General features: G+C 35.0%; 1 protein-coding gene and 1 pseudogene across 1 annotated transcript; both read left to right on the top strand.

Annotated features, from left to right (window-relative positions):
• Positions 1–2,005: 2,005 nt before the first annotated feature.
• On the top strand, positions 2,006–3,932 carry LOC132610430 (6,7,8-trihydroxycoumarin synthase-like; annotated as a pseudogene).
• Positions 3,933–18,757: 14,825 nt separating this feature from the next.
• Positions 18,758–20,782, top strand: LOC132611108 (6,7,8-trihydroxycoumarin synthase-like). The gene is made up of 3 exons (XM_060325520.1): positions 18,758–19,688; positions 19,873–20,308; positions 20,424–20,782. Exons 1-3 carry the CDS (start codon positions 18,807–18,809, stop codon positions 20,603–20,605), a joined length of 1,500 nt encoding a protein of 499 aa, XP_060181503.1. The 5' UTR covers positions 18,758–18,806; the 3' UTR covers positions 20,606–20,782.
• The last annotated feature ends 478 nt before the right edge of the window (positions 20,783–21,260 follow it).

Below are 21,260 nucleotides of genomic sequence, written 5' to 3'. Positions count from 1 at the left end.
TATAAAGGCTTAAATGAGTGACTTTTAAAATAGTTCCCAACTCAATTATCCTCTTTAATTTTGTCATTACTCCCATTTCAACCCATTAAATCCTATAATTTAAATATAATTAGATTTTTTCATTTTAAAATTATATAAAAGGCCAAAAAAATGAGAAAAAAAGATAAGTAGGAATGGTGGCCATAGAGAGGTGCCACATCACCTTGTCTATACCTAGCTTTATATTATATATAGACTAGTAAATTTAGCCGCGCTTCGCGCGGTTGCAATTAATAGCATAAATTCACGAAATGATCTTCTCATAAATTTAGCTGAATAGAAAAGATATTTAAAAATCTTCTATATATGCATATACTAATCTTCTATATATGCATATACTATTTAATTTTGTAAATTAATTAAACTACAAATATATATTTTCAATGAAATCTATTGATGTAATTTCAGCACACTTCAAGTGTCATACATGTTACAAGTTGTTTCTTGCTTCGACTATCAAGAACGGATACTTTGCACTGCAGAACTCATTTCTTCTTTTTTCTTTCATTTCTGTAGCCCGTGAAAGTATTGCGAGTTATAACTTACATACATTCTTATTACTGGAATCAAATGATCATGGATGTCCATGTAACATTTGTATGAGCAGACTATTATCTTGGTGGGCATGAATTTTTTGTGCACATTTAACTTTCAAAAATTTATTTATGAAATTGAACCATAAAAGGCGAATCACTTCTTAACGAAGAAACAAACATTGAGGGGGAAGGAATTTGTCCGAGCCTCAGCACATGATATTGCCTTCGTTTTCGCAGCAACACAGCCATATCTAAAGTTAAAAAAAAATTATGGAATTGTGATGCAACAAATAGATGGCAAATTAACAATGTATTGTAGTCACATGATTAGATAAAAAAATCACATTGATTCCATACTTTTAATTGGAATAATTGCATCATGGAGGAGGAATTGTGATTTTTAACTGATCTATGAAATCTGAAAGTGTATTTGCATAAGTTGAATTTCCAGAAAATATATGATTAATTGGCAACTTCAAAAACAAATAATTTGATAAAGAAAGTTCATCCGAACTGAAGTTAAACTCTGCCTGCATGCAGCTATAGCCTCTAAAATATTTTGTATTTAAAGCGGCTGTGTGAATCTAATTTAGGCCAGAACAAATATTGAACAAAAGAGCCTGTAGAATAATGCTAATTAATTAGATTCCAACCTAGAAATCAAAGCATCAAAAAAAAGGAAAGAATAGCACATTGCACCTGGCTTTGTGCTCCCACCCTTTTTTTTATAGATCAATCACGTCTTTCCTCCTCTCCAACTTAGGTCCTCTATAATTTGCTTCAAACAGTTCACTATCAGCTTCCCTGATTTGCAAAAAATAAGAAGGGATTTCTCCATACTTCCAATGTTAAGCGTGTATGATACAAACTTTAAAAAAAAAAAACCGTGTCTGATCGATACTCAGTTAATATAGACTAGGATTACTACTACTTGTAGATAATGCTTAGCTCGGAAAACTAAAATTCCTTCACGGAATGTGAAACCTTTAGATAGGTGTGACCATGTGGGCGAGACTGAGAGTTGATTTATCCAAGAAGTTTAGTAATGGAAAAACCACAATTAGTATTGATTCATTGTAATGTAACGGAAATATCACATTCGTCATTTGAATTATTTGATGTATTTTGAACTGGTGTCTTTCCCTTTCCTTATTCATTATGAAGCTGCAATTAAAATCTAAATTATTTGAATTTAATAGTAATAAAGTAGTGTACGTATTAACATGAGATTGATAAGTAGAACATATTACTTGGTGGAAAATTTGGAAATAAGGCAAAAAAAGGAGAAAAAAGATAAATAGGAATGAAGGTCATAGAGAGGTGCCGCATCACCTTTTCTATATATAGATTACTACAAATGAAAGAAACTGTAGAAAATTTTATTACAAGACATAAACGCTAGACATTTCAAGTGACTTTGCCAAAAAAACATGATGTTCTTTCCATTCTTTGTACCCCTTCTTATCATTATTCTCAGTTTTCTTCTTTTCAAAGCCAAAAAGAATGGAAAAAACATTCTACCACCAGGTCCTTTAGGGTTGCTATTCATTGGAAATTTGCACCAATTTGATAGTTTAATCCCTCATCTTTATTTTTGGAAACTTTCCAAGAAATATGGACAAATCTTCTCATTGAAACTTGGTTCTTCTAATATGGTAGTACTTTCTTCCGCAAATCTAGCAAAAGAGGTAACCAAAATACAAGATTTAGCATTTTGTAGTAGATCTTTTATTCTTGGCCAACAAAAATTGTCTTACAATGGTCAAGATATTGCCTTGTCACCTTATAATGACTATTGGAGAGAAATTAGAAAGTGCAATATTTTAGTCCAATTCGAGAAGACGAAGTTTTTAGAATGATAAAGAAAATATCTCAACAAGCTTCCACTTCTAAAATTACCAATTTGAGTGGTATATTGATTTCATTAATAACTACAATTATTCTAGAGTTGCTTTTGGTATTAGGTATGATGAAAAAACACATGAAAGGAGGAAATTTGATGAACTTCTAAAAATGACTGAAGAAATGTTGGCAGGCTTTTTTGTCTTTGATTATTTTCCTCTCTTAGGATGTGATTGATAAAGTCTTAAGGAAAAATATTTAGATTAGAGATGAATTTTAAGGATTTGAATGAATTTTGTGAAGGATTCATCGAGCAACATCTCAATCCCAATAGGCCAAAATCCATGGATGGAGATATTATTGATCTTTTGCTCCGGTTGAGGAAAGAGCAATCAACTCCAATCGATCTTACTTTGGACAATATAAAGGCTATTATCATGGTAATGAACTAATCCATTTGTGTCTTATCTTATAGTACGACGGTATTTGATATCACGAAATATTAAAAAAAATCACTTTTGGTGTAAATGAAAAGTATTCTTTGAACTTGTGGAACTAAATATTCTATGACATTTTTATGACTAGTAAAACATGTCATTAAGAGTAAAATGAGATTTTTTTTTATGACACAGGGAGTAAGGGAATGGGAAATGGGGGAGGAGATTACAAGGTGGGGAATCGAACCCTCGCCAACAAAATAAAAGTACAGGTGGTCAACCAACTGAGCTACTAAGAATTCCAAAAGAGAAACTTTAAATATAAAGAGTTTTCACATACATAAATACGACAATATTTTTCCTAAATAGATTAAAAAGAAAAGAGTAACATATAAATTAATGTTTTATCTATTGCTTTGAGCATTTCGATTAATCGGACAATTTAGGCTTTTTTTCTGTTTTTGTTTTAAGAATATGCTAGTTGGTGGAATAGATAGTACCGCAAGTACAATTGTTTGGGCAATGACCGCCTTGATGATGAAGCCAAAAGCAATGAATAAAGTTCAAGAAGAAATTAGAAATGTTGTTGGAAATAATAAGGTCATGGTGAATGAACATGATATTCAAAATCTTCTATATTTCAAAGCAGTAATAAAGGAGACATTTAGATAGATCCACCAATTCCATTGCTATTAGTAAGAGAAACAATACAGAAATCCATACTACAAGGGTATGAAATTCAACCAAAAACTATATTATATGTTAGTTCTTGGGCTATTGCAAGGGATCCTAAAATATGGGATATAATCTAGAAGAATTTACTTGAGAGATCCTTAAATAGTGCTATTGATTTTTAAGGTCAAGATTTGAGCTAATTCCATTTGGAACGGGCAGGAGAAGTTGCCCAGGTATGACACTTGGTGGTGCAACGGTTGAGATTGTACTTTCCAGTATTCTTTATGCATTTGATTGGGTGTTGCCGTGTGGGATGACAATTGAAGATATTGACCTTGATGTTTTACTTGGACTTACTACGCATAAGAAAAACGCTTTTTGCCTTGTTCCTAGTGGGTATTAACATATATCTTGACTGGTTTTGAATAAGACTTATACATATTTATACACCTATATACATAAGTATACAAGACAGATACATTATGTATATAGGTGTATAAAAATGTATAATCTTGTATAAGAGGGTGTATACACCCATATACACCATTATACAATTTTATACACTATTATACACCCATTACCTTGAACTTACTGGTTTCTCCCTCGCCGACCTCAACCACCTCCAGTGACTCCCACTGCCGGTAATTTCATCTCATCCACCTGCACTCCACCACCTCGATGAGTTTTCTGATAGATCTAGATCTAGCAGGATAGATCTAGATCTAGGTAATTTCTGGCTAGATCTGAGCCACCCCAGTGGAGGAGGCAGCGTCGGAAGTGAGTACGACGCTTAGGTTGTGAAAGAGAAGTCGTCGTCATTGTCGCCGGAAAGACAAGGTGGTGGAAGTGAGTACGGTGCTCAGGTGGCGTCGTTGTTCAGTTTTTGTAAGATTTAAAAATATGAGTCAATTTTGATAGCATTGGTACCCTAATTGATACACAGTGTAATTATCTCCATTATTAATCCTTTTCCCTTCACGTTCTCCATAAACAAGGCGCGTTTCACGGTTCACCGTGTCTAGTTCATCTATGGATTTGACTCTTTTAAAGTAAAAAATTGTCCTATCATTCACAACACACACACAAAAAAGGTTCCTTGAAGGAGTTCTTCTTCCAATCCGTAACTTCACTTGTCTCGTGTGGAATCTAAAGATGGCAACTTATTAATCTATTGACTTGAAAGCAATTATACTAATGGATGCTCTTTGACTTTGTCACGGATTGCTATTGATAGTACGTGTCGGTGACCCTCAACTTTCATTTCTTTCCCGATCGATTGGTCGTTCCATGGAAGGAAACCCAACATTTATTCCACTAGAAACTTCACATTTCCATCTTGATTTGCCCTTTCAAGTTTGACTTTGTCACGACCCAACCCCGTGGGCCGCGACCAGTGCCCGAGCTGGGCACCTATACGTACCCGATACCCCAAATTAGCATATTAACAGAATAATAATATAATAATAATATTAGTGGTCGCTACAGAATTTAGCAGAAAAGCAGACTTGGCACACATAGGCCGATAAGGCCATCACAGAACAGAATATCCCAAACATATGTACAGAACCCACACAGATGTATCCACAGACCTCTACAGAACATATCATAATCATAAGACGGGACAGGGCCCCGTCATACCCTGAACAAAGTACATATCCAGATAGCAGTGACAGACTGTACCAAAAGATGGGCTCTATAGAAGAGAGCGCCCCAAATAGCAGAAATAGGATCCTAAACGTGTGGATCAGCGAACCTGTCGTCAGTACCTGCGCGGCATGAAAACGCAGCCCCCGAAGAAAGGGGGTCAGTACGAAATATGTACTGAATATGTAAAGCGGAATCACAGAAGTCAAATCATAATGGTTACAGAAAATGAGTACAGAATCCAGAGTGTCAAATGCATATTTCCAAAACAGACAGAATGCGTACAGAAACATATGTCATATCATATCATATCCGGTCCCTGACACGGGACTCGGCAGACAGAATGTGGCCACCCTCCCGACGCTGGTGCCACTATACAGAGGAATCAGAAAAAGGGGCGTGGCCCCGTATCATATAATGTCATATCAAAATGGCCATACAGATCAGATCAGAATAGGCGGACATGGCACATCATACTCCACAGACCCATGTACGCGTATACCTGCCCCCTCACATCGGGACGCGGCGAACAATGCAGAGAATTACGCTTGACAACATATCCTGGCCCGGGCTCAGTGTGGGAAACATTGGGACATCCACGAATGGAGTAGTGAGAGACTAATGCAATTTAAAAATATAATAAATGTTTTCAAAGACTCGATGAAGCGTATCAAAGACAAACAAATCCAATGGGGTCGGACGGAATCATAATAAATGTATTTCGGATATCATAATAAATTACAGAAGTATAACTTTCCCGAAGTCATTCCGAGTGTCAAAATAATTTATAATATTTAACAGAATATTTAAAATAATATTCGTTAAGCGATTAGTAGGGTAATTAAAACATTTCTTTCAAAAATCGCTTAAAAAGGAAACTTTAACACATTAGGGGCAAAAACGTAAATAGTGGGCCCGCCTTGGGACAAACAAGGCGGCGGGCTCAAATTGTGCCCTCTAAGCATATAGTATCACCTAAAAAGGTTATACAAACATTCTATGATTTTCTAAATAATTTAGAGCAAAATTGCATAATTTCAGAAAAAGCGTATCAAAATGGTTCAATTCTACTGAAGGAAAAACTGAAATTTTGTCTTGCGGATTCCGAGGGCCAAGAGGTCCTTCGAGGCCCGGATCCGACCCTAACACACTAGGGGCATGCCAAGGGAAGAATTGGGGTTGCTTTACATACCTTTCGCGCTCCTTAAGCCTTTCCAAACTCACTTCCCGTTTCGACGAAAAACTGCAATTGGTCAAGTTTACCAATTGTGAATTATTAATGCCATTATTTCAACTTTAAGCATATTTGGCTACCGAAATTTCGGCAACACTTCCCCTATACATATGACACCCCGAGAATTCAACTCGGCTATAAATCATCAACAACAACCGAAACGACAACAACAATATCAACAATGAACATTAAAAACACAAATATCCTTCAACTAGTCATTTTTCTCACAAGTTGACATAATCTTCAATTCAACCCAACTTTCAACTAAGATCAATAATTTCATATTCAACAACCATCATGATCATCACCATATAGTTCTAGAAACATTTCATATCGTTTTCCTTAAGATATACACTCGATATACATGATATACAATCTTCCGCCAAAATCATAACTTATGCAAAACATCAAATCTTTGGCATACAACTTCATAACAAGTTTCCAACTTCCAAATTCATCAACCATAATCATAATTCACATCTTAACAACTTCATTTCCATAATATCACAAAATTATTCTAAAGTGACATAATCATCTACATTCCAACTTCAACCAAAATTCATTCAACTTTCATTCCCAATATAATTTCCATCATAACCACAACTAGAATGCAACATAAAATTCAACCCATATATGTATACAACATATATACACCCATGGCTACATATATATATACATACCCACTTTGCAAACTTCCTTATTTCCATAATTTCTACTCATTTCCACATACCACAACATAAACAAACCTTCATAACATAAGAAAAAGAAATTGATTCTTACCTTTTTCTACAAACTTCTTCACTTGAACAAGTTGTCAACTTGAAGAAATAAGTGCTCCTTCTTCCAAAACAATTACACCAAGTTGTAGAGGACACTTAATTTAGTAGGAATTCAACAAGAAAATAATTTTAGAGGCAAGATTTTGATAGGTGATTTTTCTATGGCCAAACCCGAAATGCCCTCTTTTTGTTCTTGTTTTTCTCTTGTTTTTCCTCCTATTCTTTCTCTTGAAAGTTCTATGGAATTTGGATGATTAAGTGGTCTTTTATTCATTGACCACATGACTTAATTCCATGGGCTTGGATCCTTTTTATGGACCATGGCCGAATGGCCCCTCACTTGGGCCTGAATTTTTTTTCATTTTTTTGGGCCAACTCGGTTGGTCCCGAGTTGGGCCTAGCCCACTGACCTTTCGACCTTAAAACGTTCATATCTCCTTGTACCGACGTCACCTGGGAACCCACGACCTATGGATGGAAAGCTAATTCAATTATCTACAACTTCTATTTCAAGGTATTTTCGAAATTCCAAACTTATAATACAGTTTTTTCCCCCCAAAGTCAGGTCACCCGAAAACGTTTTCTTAAAAATATTCGTTTGGAGGGTTTCCACTTTGATTTGGTCCAAGGGTACTTCATGAGTTGTGTTTAACTTTACATATGTGATTCATATGACTTTTCAGATGTTCCAAAAAAAATCTCGGTGTGTGGGCCCCACCCCAGCAGATACTCCGAGGTTCAAAAATACGGGATATAACAGACTTAGTGTTGGACTTTTCTATGTGAAATTCCTTTTTTTTTTTTTACAAATTCTCTTTGCGATTCCATAGTTCCTACTTTTTTGGGTACGACCAATTATTAAGAAACAAAAAGAAGCTAGTTGAAGGTATTTCGGCAAGTTTCGGCAGCTGGAAGTGGTAAAACGGCTTGTATTGTTGGGCAGAAGACTAACAAAGATTATACTTTAACTATGGTTAAAATATAGTGGTTAGTAAAATAACTCAAAGTTATTATTTAGTTGGGTTGGGTTAAATAATGGAGCGGGTTTAAAAATTGAAATTGGATTATTTTAAGAGATTTGGGGATTTCCGTTAAGAGAGGGGTTTATTTGAAAATTTTAATGACGGGAAGGACATTTTTGACCTCAATTCGTAACGTAGGGTATTTTAGCCCTTTTCCCAAAGTAGAGTGATATTTTTGACCCTTTTCCCAATTGTAAACTTGTAATTTTGTACTTTCAATAAACTTGAAAAGCTTCTATTAGTTAACATTTGTCAATATATATCATTGAATCCAAAGTTAAATGTGGGGGGGCGGTGGGATTAGTGCAGCCAGAAATTTCATGAAGAGTGTTCAAATTCTAGATAAGTAAATAATTTTTTTTTGGTTGATTGGATACACCTTTAAAATCAAATTAAGCAATATTTTGCTAAACCATAAACATTGACTTATGCTTTCACTAGCTTATTTTACGACTAGATTTCATTTAATGTTTTTATGTCTCATTAGAAATAGTACAAAATACTTTTTTTTCCGACATAAAGCCTTATGCAACAACAACAACAAGCCCAGTAGAATCCCACCATGTGGGGTCTGGGGAGGGTAGAGTGTACGCAGACCTAACCCCCACCTTGAAAGGTAGGGCGACTGTTTCCAAAAGACCCTCGGCTCAAGAGAGGAAAACAAGAGGTAATATCAACAAAGTAGTGGATTCTCTTCCTCGCAATATAAATAGGACAATCAAGATAGGTGAAAGAAAAATTATTAGGGCTGAAATGAGTTATTCTAGAAATTCATCTAAGAGTGCCTCTAGATCCATGAGAAGCAATTAAGAATTTTGTCCTGATACATTTTCATACCTTTTCAGATATCTCAACAAAATTTTAACAAAGTAATTATCCCAAGAGGTAAACAGAATGACGTCATCAGCATAGCTAGATGAATGACTCTCATACCCTTCATGTTACTAGTATAGCCTATGTACTTGTTCTTATCATGCAACTTGTTAAGCAATTTAGAGAACAATTGAGCAGTTAGTATGAAAAGAGAGGGAGAAAGGGAGTCTCACTGTTTAAGACACTTTGTAGAGTGAAAGAAACCTTCCCTTTTTCCATTTATAATAATAGAATACCAAACATCAGATGGAAGTCTCCAAACAAGGTCAATAAAAAAACTCAAAGAAGCCAAATCTTCTCAAGATGAAAATAATGCAAAGCCAAGAAACTCTATCATAAGTTTTTCCATGTCTAGTCTGAAGATAAGATTAGGATTGTTGCCTCTATTTATACCATGAACAATTTCCTGGGTTAGTAAGCTATTCTCAGTGATGAGTCTCCCACTTATAAATCCAGATTGGTTCTCTAACACTAACTTAGGCAATAACAAATTCAATCTAGTAGCCATGATTTTAGAAATAATCTTATTAGTGAAGTTAGTTAAGCTAATAGGTCTGAGTTGTGAAAAAAATGGAAGGTTCATCTACCTTAGGAATCATGACTAAACAAGTACTAGTAAAATACTTAGTCAATCTCTTACCACAGTAGAAGTTAAGCACAAAATTTACCAGATCAGTTTTGATGATGTCCCAACATTTCTGGAAAAATAAACCATTAAAGCAATCTGGTCTAGCAGCACCGCTGGGGCTAAGATCCATGACAGCCTGTTTGATCTCCTTCTCCACAGGGTAGGCACTCAACCTAGCATTTTTGTTACACCTCAAAAATTTTCGCGTCGTTTGCGTCGTGAATAAACTAACGTAAGCTCGGAGAGGTCTTGGAACCCTTATAAGGTGAAGGAATACTCTTAACAAGTATTAAGCAAGTGTCTAAAGGTTCTGGGATCAAGAAAATCGAAGAAAATAAGTTTGTCAAAAATTTGGACAGACATTTTGGGTCAACTTCAGAGAGGTATATCTTCTGGTATATCAGGAGTTTTGAGGTGTTTCAAGAGCCTAAAATGAAGTTCGCCGAGTATATTTTTCAAAGCAACAAACTGTTCATCAATACGACATCGGAGTAGGGAGTTATGACCGTTTTAAAACGGACTACCAGAAGCCCGCGAACCTATGCGGAAATTCTAGAAATCATTTAAAAGCCCACCAATTTCGGCCCATTAGCCCCAAACCGAATTGGACTACTATATATACCCCTTAAGTTACCTAAATCACTTAATTTTTCACCATTTATCATTTCCACACCTCTCTAGAACTTCCCATAACATTCATCCAATATCCAAATCCCCCTAAACATATCCCAAATCCTCTAGAACATTCCTCCAACTTCCACAACATGCAAATATATTCCTATAAGTCTATATGACAATTTTGGTCATTTTTATTTCATTTTTAACATAGCCTCAAGTCCTAGGAAGTCCAAAAAACTTCTCCAAACATATTCCAACATATTTCCAAGCCCAAACCAAGGATCAAAGTGAAGATTAAAGTGGTTAAGGGTTTCCAAGTGAGGTCTACACTTGTCTGCTCCTCTTGAAGATATTTGGGTGAGTATTTTTAAGGTGAAGTAACCATGGAATTGAAGTGTTCTTGAATTATGAGGTAAGGTTTCATCTTAGTTTTCATGTTTATGAGTTTGTTTGGTAATTATGTTAAGATTTGAGGAGAAGAAAATTGAAGGAAAAGTTCAAATATGCATTTGATGATATTTTGGGTTGTGAATTAACTTGAGTTATAATTATTAGTATGTTTTGAGCATAATCTTATTATGAGGGATAATAATGATGTTAAGGAATTGTCATATACGAGTGTATAAGGGATTGTATGAAGTTGTTGTTATGGATTGCTTATGAAAAGAAGTTTTGGGATTGAATTAAGTATAGTTTGAATGTAATCTTTTGATTATGGAATTTTTGATGTTTTATTGTGTTTTGGGAGTTGTTTTGGAATTTGGAGGAAGTAGATAATATAGGGAAAATGCTGTCCGATTTTCGTTGGCTCATTTATTAGCCTAGTTTGATCATATGAGAGTTTCAATGGCTTGACCTTTGTATGAATTATCTTGAATGTAGATTTGCAAGTTCGGAAGGAAAAGCTTTAAGTAGTTAAGGAAACGACAAGGTATGTTAAGGCTTGTCCCTTTCTTTCTAAAGGCATGATTCTCTTCTTATGAAACCACACAAGATTTCCATAACATCCTTATTTCCAAAAAGCTAGAAGTTCATGATTCTCAAAGTTCTTAAGATGCTAAGGGTAGATGTTTTCTATGATGATAATGATAATGATGATGATTCCATTTCTAGAGATCCCAAACTTATGATTTTGATGCTATTATGAGATTATTGAGCTTATTTCATGATTTTCTTAATTTTATTCATTGTTATTGATCTCACCTTATGATAATTGTTCCTTCAAGGTGAGATATAGCAATGATGATTGTTCCATAATATAAATCGGAGGTTACCGACCTTACGTCACTCTGATAGAATAGAAATGTTTAATTGGGCTCTTATGCATGCTATATGTATTTATATATGTAACTTTTATAATATCGCGCCTACATGGCCGGGCATGATATTATATATAACCGCGCCTACATGGCCAGCATGATGCTATATATATAACCGACCCTTAGTGGCCAGGCATGATACTATATATATAACCGACCCTTAGTGGCCGGGCATAATACTATATATATAACTGAGCCTCAGTCGCCGGGCAAGATACTTTATATATGTATATATGAAAAAGTCTTTTTTTAAAGCCAAGCATGCATGACATCCACCTTAAAAAGGCATTCAGAGGCACAGGTTGATCTCTTGTATATTATGTTATCTTCAAACTTTCATTATGTGGTTACTCATGCCTTACATACTCAATACATTATTCGTACTGACGTCCTTTCTTGTGAACGCTGCGTTCATGCTCGCAGGAAAGCAGGGAGGCGGGTCAGATCCTTAGGAGCTTCATCAGTAGAGTTTCAGGAGCGCTCCATTTGCTTCGGAACCGCAGTCTATTGGTATTACTCTTTGTGTACATACCTGGGCATGGCGGAGTCTTGCCCCGTCTTTATGTATTCCTGTATTCTATATAGAGGCTCGTAGACAGATGTGTGTTGCTAGAAGTCCTATATCGTTATCAGCTCGTATTGTTATATAATATTTTGGCAGCCTTGTTGACTTATGTGTATGGGCATAGTTGTGGATGATTATATAAAGATGTGCCATTATCTTGTGATATATGCCTTTACAGAATATGACGCCTATGAGTTAGCTTGTGGTCCACCTAGAAAAGATTATGAGATGTATATTCTTAGGTGCTCGGTAGGTTAGCTCCGGGTGCCCGTCATGACCCTCTGGTTGGGTCATGACAATTTTCCTCCTCTGATATGAGCTTATCAATGTGTTTCTGCACTCCATATTCAGGGATTTGGTTTGATTCTGTGAACAGTTCTTGAAAATGTTGTATTGCAGCTAGTCCAATTGCTTCACTGGCCTCAATCTAGTGTCCTTTAGATTTCTTAATTCTATATAAAGTGGCTTTCTTTCTGTTATGTTTAATGGTGCTGAAGAAATATTTTGTGCAAGAGTCACCCTTCTCAGTCCATTAAATATTAGCTTTTTGTTGCAAGATATTGTCCTGAAGCCCGGTCCACTTGATGTTTCCTGCATTCACTCTATTGAGTTCTTATCTGTTTGCTTCTGAGTCATCACTGTCCATCTTTTGTTCCATGTCCAGGATCAGTTCCTCATGGTTTTTAACCTGTTGAAAGACATCTCCAATAGATTTTTTGGAACATTGACTCAGTTTGTTAGCAAGTCTCTTCAACTTTTCCTATAGGATCCACGTATGGTTTCCTTGCATCTCTTCATCCCAAGAGCTCTGAACCACTTGTGAGAAGCTTGGTTGTAGAGTCCACCAGTTGAGGAACCTGAAATATTTAACAAAATTGTTAGAGATTTCTTTGCAAATAAATAAAATAAGACTGTAGTCTGATCTTGTCCTGGCTTTATGTTTCACTAGTGTATCTCCCATGTTATTGTTCCACTCATCATTGTAGAGGATTCTATCAAGTCTTTTGCAAATTTTGTTGCCCCTTTTTCTACCATTTGACCAAGTGAAAATACTACCACTAAACCCAGCATCAACTAAACCACAATCATACATACAGGTTATAAAGTCCACGCTCTGACTAATTCTATGAGGCCTGCCACCCAATTTTCTCATTAGGAGATAGAATAACATTGAAATCTCCAAGCACAGCTCGTGGACCATCAATTTTGTGCATATTCTGCCTTTAATTTGTAACATAATTTCTTCTTTTTCTTGGCAGTGGTCTTGACATAAACAATAGTATAACAAAATTTTTTGCTAGTTGTCAAATGCTTGATCTTCCAGGTGAGTTGTTGGTTGATGTTGGATGTTACAGTACAATCCAATGAATCATCCCAAAAACACCAAATCTTGCCATTCCTATTGACCATAGCATTTTTAAAACCACTTTTTTTTCTTGTATTTTTTAAGATGAGATTCATCTAGAAATGATTCTTGCACAGTTGAAAATTGCACCTTGTGCATCTTCACAGTTTTAAGAAGCCTAAGGAAATCTTTTTTGGATTTAACCCCCCTAATGTTCCATGCGATTGTATTAATCATAACGATAATGGAAATAGGGGTCAAGCAACACTGCTTCTCTGCCTTATTCTACTTCTAGATTTAGGTCCATCAGTATCGCTGATTTTTCTGGTTCTTGATCTTCCTCTAGGGGACAGATTATGTCTTTGAGTTAAAGCATTAAAAACCTTGCCTAAAGATTGCACTTCAGATTTTGTAACAAGGGCAAATGCCTCTATTAGTTTTTCTGTTGTTTCTGAGTCATCACCTAAATCTTTTATGTTCTCTTATTGATCCTTTTTAGTATCTTCACTAGGGAAGTTTAGATGTATGGAGATGGTGCCTCCTTTTCCACCCTTATCATCTATATCAGGGGGCTTGTTCTTGGTAATATCTGGGGAACCTTGAATAGTCACACTTTCATTGGAATCTTCTCCAGTTCTCTTGGAAAACTCAGTTTCCTGTTTGCATATTGCCAAAGCTTCATTGCTTTAATTTCCTATGCAGGTTTACTCTGCTGATTTTTTACTACTTTCTTTTTAATGTATTGTATCTTGTTTTTCCTGTTCATTTGTAAACTTCTAGCTTCTCTTCTTTTCTGGTTTCTCTTCCTTCTTCTGATCAGCTCCTTGGCCTTTTCTTTTTCTGCTTTATTGCTAACAACCATACCAACATTGATGTTGTCTTCTGCCAATGTAATGGTATCAACCACTCCATTATCATCAGATTTAGAGATTGTGCTAGTAGATTTTTCTTTCTCCTGATTAGCAACAATATCAAGATTTGTCATGTCACATTGATTATCCTTTGCTTCAGTAACCTCCTTTTTGTAGTCCACTATATCCTGATTAGTAGGGTTTGTGGTCGATCTGTTTGTCATTGTTCTTATCATCCTTCTTGGCCAAGGGTTGTTTGTGTTGCTCAGATCCCTAACTTGTATTTCACCACCACTAGCGCTTCTGTCCTTAGGATTCTGTTTCTTATATTTGTTGTTAGAGTTCCCTCTAGTAGAGTCCTTGTTGCTGGTGTTTTTGTTTCTTCCACCTTCCTTCTCCTATTTTCTTTGGTTCTCCTACCTTATTTGTTGCAACTTCTTCTTTTCAGCCCATTTGCATACATCTAGGGAGTGTCCAATTCTTTTACAATGATTGCAATATTTAGGCATTTGTTCATAATCCAATTTCTGATAGAAACCTTTCAGAGGTGAGTTTTTATCTTCTTAATCCTATCCAGATCTTATCTAGACGAGCTAGGCTTTGAAAGATCCATGATAACTCTAGCTTTGGCAAGTCCAGGTCTGTTTTTTATCAAAGTGGCATTATCCACGGTTTGAGGGATACCAACTGGACTAATAATTTGTTTGAGATAGTCCCAGTGATGACAATGAAATGGAAGACCAGGTAAAAGAACCCACACAAGCGCAAATGGAGCATCTTCATTTGGTTTAAAATTCAGAGTCAATTGCTCCATCCACATCTGTTGACCATCTACTTCTACCATTCTTCTAAAGAAAACATTTTTACAGTCCTCTTCAGTCTTAAAAATTAAGAAAACCGTCCTAAAATCAAAAGCCCCAATCTGGACATTTCTTTTGACGGTGACTTTCTCAGCAAAGTCGCTTCAAATTTTCTCTATTTGAGGGCGGGTCTTAATGAACTTACCGACAAATGTCAGTCTGCAATGATTTTCCAGAACACCGTAGTATTGATTGGAGTTGAACATCACCGCTGGTACTCCATTATGAGAGGAGATTCTGGCTCTGACTTCAATTTCTCCCTTGACACTAAGGCTTGGACAATTGGGAGTAACACCATTAGCATAGGTAGATTTTAATGGAATTCCTTCCAAGGATGTTATCGCTTCTGTTGATGGTGGTGCAATCTGTTCCTGACGCGTCGAAATCCGTCCATCTGGAGTAGCCATGGGAAGGTGCGTCGGCACCAATCGCCCACTTTAGATCAGCCCGTTAAAAACTTGTGACCGTTTGTACGGAGAGAGTTTTTAGAGAGATTTTTTTTTTTTAATTGTACTAGTTAGTGAAATCAATATATTGCTCACATTGGTGATTTGTGAAGTGACAGCTTGTTGAGATATTTTCTTGATCATTCTTGATATTTCATCTTCACGAATTGGATTAAAAGATTGTAATTTTTTGAGGCTAAGTAAATGGATAACAAAAACTTCTCTCATTTCCCTCCAATAGTCGTTATAAGGTGCAAAAGCAATATCATGACCCTTGTAAGACAATTTTTGCTTCTCAATAATATAAGGTCTACTACAAAATGTTAAATCTTGTGTCTTCAATACTTCTTTTGCTAATTTTGCTGAAGAAACTACAACCATTGGAGTAGAATTAAGTTTCAATGAAAAGATCTTTCCATATTTTTTGAAAAGTTTCCAAAAATAGAGGTGGGGGGTTGAATTATCATACTGATGCAAATTTCCAATGAATGGAAGCCCTATACGACCTGGTGGCAGATTGTTTTTGCCATGTTTTTTGGCTATAGGAAGAAGAAAAATAAGGAAAATAGGAAGGGCGACAAAGAGCAGAAAGAGCATCATTTTGTTGTCCAACTTCACAAAATAATAGTCAATTGAAATGTCTTTTTTTTTTTTTTCATTTATATATATAATAATGGATCTTGAGTTAATGTTTTCCCTCCTTTATTTTTTCGACTAAATAGCTTATAAGTACTTCTGTACATGGATAAGAAAAATAATTTTGCATGGAATCTAAGTTCTATACGCCCTCAATATAAATTACTCCTAAATCCACCTCCAGTATAGCTGGTGTCCGTACATTCAAATCATAAATCCACTTCTATGATCTATTGTGAAATTTTGACAAAATTGGTTGTATTACGCGCAGTAGCATATGATGACATATGTAAATACACTTCTATATATAGAAGACGTATATATCCAAGTTTGCAAACGTTTTCCAATAAACTCATCTAATTAATATAAAGATAGAACAGTTCAGGCGTGTCTAGTTTTGCCAATTCTTTCGTCAAACACAGGTACACACATCATCACACTTGGGATGTATTTGCAATGACGCAAGTCATTTTTTGGAATGTTTTCTCGCAAAAGACTTATCTTTTAAAAAAAAAAAAAATCGTGTTTCATTAGAGAATGAAAAATAGTTTTTGCCAAAAAAAGTGATACTCCTCTATATGTTTCAATGTGTGTAATGCACTTTCAATTTTATTTTGTCCCAAAAAAGAATGATATCTTTCTATATTTAGAAATAATTTACCTTTAAATTTTTCATTTTGCCTATTTTATAGCCATACAAATCTCTATGACTTGTTTTAAACCACAAGTTTCGAAAATCTTTTTTTTTCTTTCTTAACTCACGTTCTTTCAAAGGGCATTACTTAAAATGAGATGGAGGGAGTATTACAAATTGATAATGATATGTGTTAGCAAATCGGATAATGTGTCTTTTGATCATTTGAGTATATATTAAGATTAATAATAATGGCAAAACAGTTGAAAGACTAATAGTGGAACTTGATTGCGACACACTAGTAAGGCACCTGAACAAGGAAATAATTATTGAAGTTCACACAAATATGTTGAATGATTGCAGGTTCCTAACGGACGCAATGGAGAACCCACCACTTCAGCACCTATTCCGGGAGGCGAATGAAGTTGCGTACCCTGGCAAAGCATGGCAAAATAACTGATGATCAAGTACTACCATTGGGAGAATCTGTCTTTTGGGATAATCCTCCTATGTTTTTAGTTGATCAGCTAAGCAATGACTATTTGGAGATAGTATCGTTTAGACCTATCTCCGCACTTTCAGGGTAATATTGTTTAGATATACTCTTCTTGCTTTTTAGTTCTTGTACTTTAAACTCTTTCAATAGAATCGTCAGCAAAAAAAAAAAAAAAAAAAATGGCAAAACAGTGGAGAGGTGGGGGTAGTTGTGTGAAGAAGGCAAAATGAATCATACACATTGTATAGGGGCAAAATTAAATCATGTGTATAGTGTAAAGGTAAATCTGGTCCATTTAATTTAATTTGGATAGATGATAGATTATTTGAGATAAAAAAATATTAATTTAAAATAATTAGAAATAAGATTAGTTTAAAAGCGCAATTTTGAACTACTCTGATGACGACATGTGTAGACTCAAGACCAACTATTTTAACGAAGGGTAAAATTATCTAATTTCGCATAATTGAGAGAGAAGTTGGCTTTTGCGAGACCTGAAAGTTGTAGCTACTGATGCAGTCATCACACTTGGAATTAAAGACTCAACAGAATACTATCTATTTATGACATAATTATTCTCAAATGTTATGTGCGGATTAATACTGACTAATCCAAAATGATGTAAAGGTTTGCAGAAAGGAAAAAAGTTTAGTTCAGTGATAACACATTTGATTCCTTAAAGGGTAAGAGTGGGAAGGAGGTCATTGATGACTTAATTGCATTATTTTTTGAGGCATAAAGAATTATTGTCATATCAGTCCGATTCAATTTGTTTGTCTGATTTTTCTGCAAGCAAAAAATATTATCTTAAGAATATTTATATACATCTAGACAAACACTATAGGAGGGAGAAGAGGACGTGGGGGTTGGCATGGTTGGAACATCAAATGAAGAGTTTCTGAAAATGGTTTCCTTCATAAACATTTCTGAATTCTAAGTGATCGTATTCAAGAGGAACAGAGGCGGGTGCAGAATTTTGGCGTCGGTTCATCTGAACTCTTGCAGTACTATAAATATATGTGTAAAAATTCATAAAAGTTATAATAAATAGTAGACATATATGAACCTATAACTTTACAAATATAATGAGTTCAATGCTAAGAATCTGAAAGGTAAAATTTTTGACCCGTCTCTGAGCGGAAAGCCAAAAACGTTTAAAAAGGTTATGTCATTGCGTACCTAAACAGCTTCCAGATTAAGTAGTGATGTCATTCTTAAATATCACTCCATTCAATCGGAAAAAAAAAGTGTACTATAAGAGCAATTTAATTGAAGATCTATTTAGTTGACATTTGAAGTTAGAATTTGACAGTGAGACAAGAAAATCATGATGTTCTTTCTATTCTTAGTAGCTCTTCCTATTATTTTCATTTTTCTTCGTCAAAAAGCCAAAATGAGTAGAAATACCATTCTGCCACCAGGTCCTTTAGGTTTGCCATTCATTGGAAATTTGCATCAATATGATGGTTTAACACCTCATCTCTATTTTTGGAAACTTTCCAAAAAATATGGAAAAATCTTCTCATTGAAACTTGGTTCTTCTCCAATAGTTGTGGTTTCTTCACCAAAATTAGCAAAAGAAGTAATGAAGACACAAGATTTAGCATTTTGTAGTAGACCCTCTACTCTTTGCCAACAAAAATTGTCTTACAATAGTCATGATATTGCCTTTTCACCTTATAATGACTATTGGAGAGAAATAAGAAAAATTTGTGTGCTTCATCTATTTAGTCTCAAGAAAGTGCAATCTTTTAGTCCAATCTGTAAAGATGAAGTCTCAAGAATGATCAAAAAAATATCGGAACAAGCTGCCACTTCACAAATTACCAACTTGAGCAATATAGTGATTTCACTAACAAGTACAATAATTTGTAGAGTTGCTTTTGGTATTAGGTTTGATGAAGAAGCACTTGAAAGGAGGAGATTTGATGAACTTTTACATGAAACTCAAGCAATTATGGCTAAATTCTTTGTCTCTGATTTTTTTCCATCTTTAAGTTGGATTGATAAACTTACTGGATTAGCAAATAGACTTGAGAAAGATTTCAAGGATTTGGATGAATTTTATGAAGAACTCATTCAGCAACATCTTGATTCCAATAGGCCAAAATCCATGGAAGGAGATATCGTTGATCTTTTGCTACAATTGAGGAAAGAGCCATCAACTCAAATCAATCTCACTTTGGACAACATAAAGGGAATTCTCATGGTACTTATTATTATGCTTAAATGTATGCACTAGCATTATAAAAATAATTTACATCATCGGTAATTCGGTATATTGGAGTTATAATCATAAATATTGCATATAGAAGTGTTTAATTTATTCATTTGGGAATTTCTAATGATTTGAGGATCCCTTTTCTTTTTTCTCTTAATTAAATGTTTTGTAGAATATATTTGTCGCTGGGGCAGACACTAGTGCAATTACAGTAGTTTGGGCAATGACAGCCTTGGCAAAGAATCCAAAAGTCATGAAGAAAGTTCAAGCAGAAATTAGAAAATCAGTGGGGAAGAAAGGTATTGTGAATGAAGACGATACCCAAAACATGTCTTATTTGAAAGCAGTGATAAAGGAGACATTTAGATTGTATCCACCAGCTCCAGTCCTAGTGGCAAGAGTGGCAGTGGAAAATTCTATTCTAGAAGGGTATAACATTCCACCAAAAACAACAATTTATGTTAACTATTGGGCTATTGCAAGAGATCCTGAGTACTGGAAACATCCAGAAGAATTCATACCCGAGAGATTCTTGAATAGTAGAATCGATTTTAAAGGCCAAGATTTTGAGTTGATTCCATTTGGAGCAGGCCGGAGAGGTTGTCCAGGTATTCAATGGCGAATATATAATTTACGTGATGAGTTCAACTGAAACCAATTTTTTATTTTATTTAAGACAATTCATCTTAAATGAAAAATTAAATCTTAAATTCGTCTCTGCAGGTATTGCACTTGGGATTGCAACGGTGGAGCTTATACTATCAAACCTTCTATATGCATTTGATTGGGAGTTGCCTTTTGGGATGAAGATAGAAGATATCGACACAGATATTTTGCCTGGGATTACTGTGCATAAGAAAAATGATCTTTGCCTTGTCCCTAAAGTTATATGTAGACTACACTAATTAGTTTTTAGTTCGTGCGGAACATAATGTGAAATAAATACAAATATTAGTAAGAATGCTCTACCACCCCCCCCCCCCCCCCCCCCGCCCGTAAATATCCTTTTTCGATTATGAATTGAATCAAACCACCGAATGATATATTCTTGAAATGAATATATCGACAGTTTTTCCTTTTGAGTTGATAAGTTAAATTTTGATCAAGCATTATTCATTCAAAATAATTTGTACTAATTCAAAGCATTTCCTATATGTTTGGTTATGCACTGCTGTTGATTAGATTATTTTTAGGAAGTTATCAATGAGTAATATTAAACAAGTACGTATTTGTTAAAAAACATTTTTTGTTTATGTATATATTGAATATTGAACAATATTTTCTATTGAAGGGTAGTTGGCCTATTTATGTCTAAGTCACAAAAATCTCATTACTCCAAATGCTTCTGTACGATGACCATGAACTAATTAAAGACCAAAAGAATCTAGTACTTAATTACATACTGGAACTATTTTAGCTACTAGAGATTTCAGAACAGTTCTTGTTGATAAGATCTTTTTTAATATTAAACCATCCATCCGAGCTTTCATCTAGTCCCGAAGTGGTAGAGGATTTGGCGTTCATCTCCCGAGGTAGTAAAGGATTTGGCGTAGTGTAAAT

Source organism: Lycium barbarum, chromosome 9 (assembly GCF_019175385.1).
Source record: "Lycium barbarum isolate Lr01 chromosome 9, ASM1917538v2, whole genome shotgun sequence".
Lineage (NCBI taxonomy): Eukaryota > Viridiplantae > Streptophyta > Magnoliopsida > Solanales > Solanaceae > Lycium > Lycium barbarum.
This window is presented reverse-complemented; position numbering and strand designations above follow the sequence as displayed.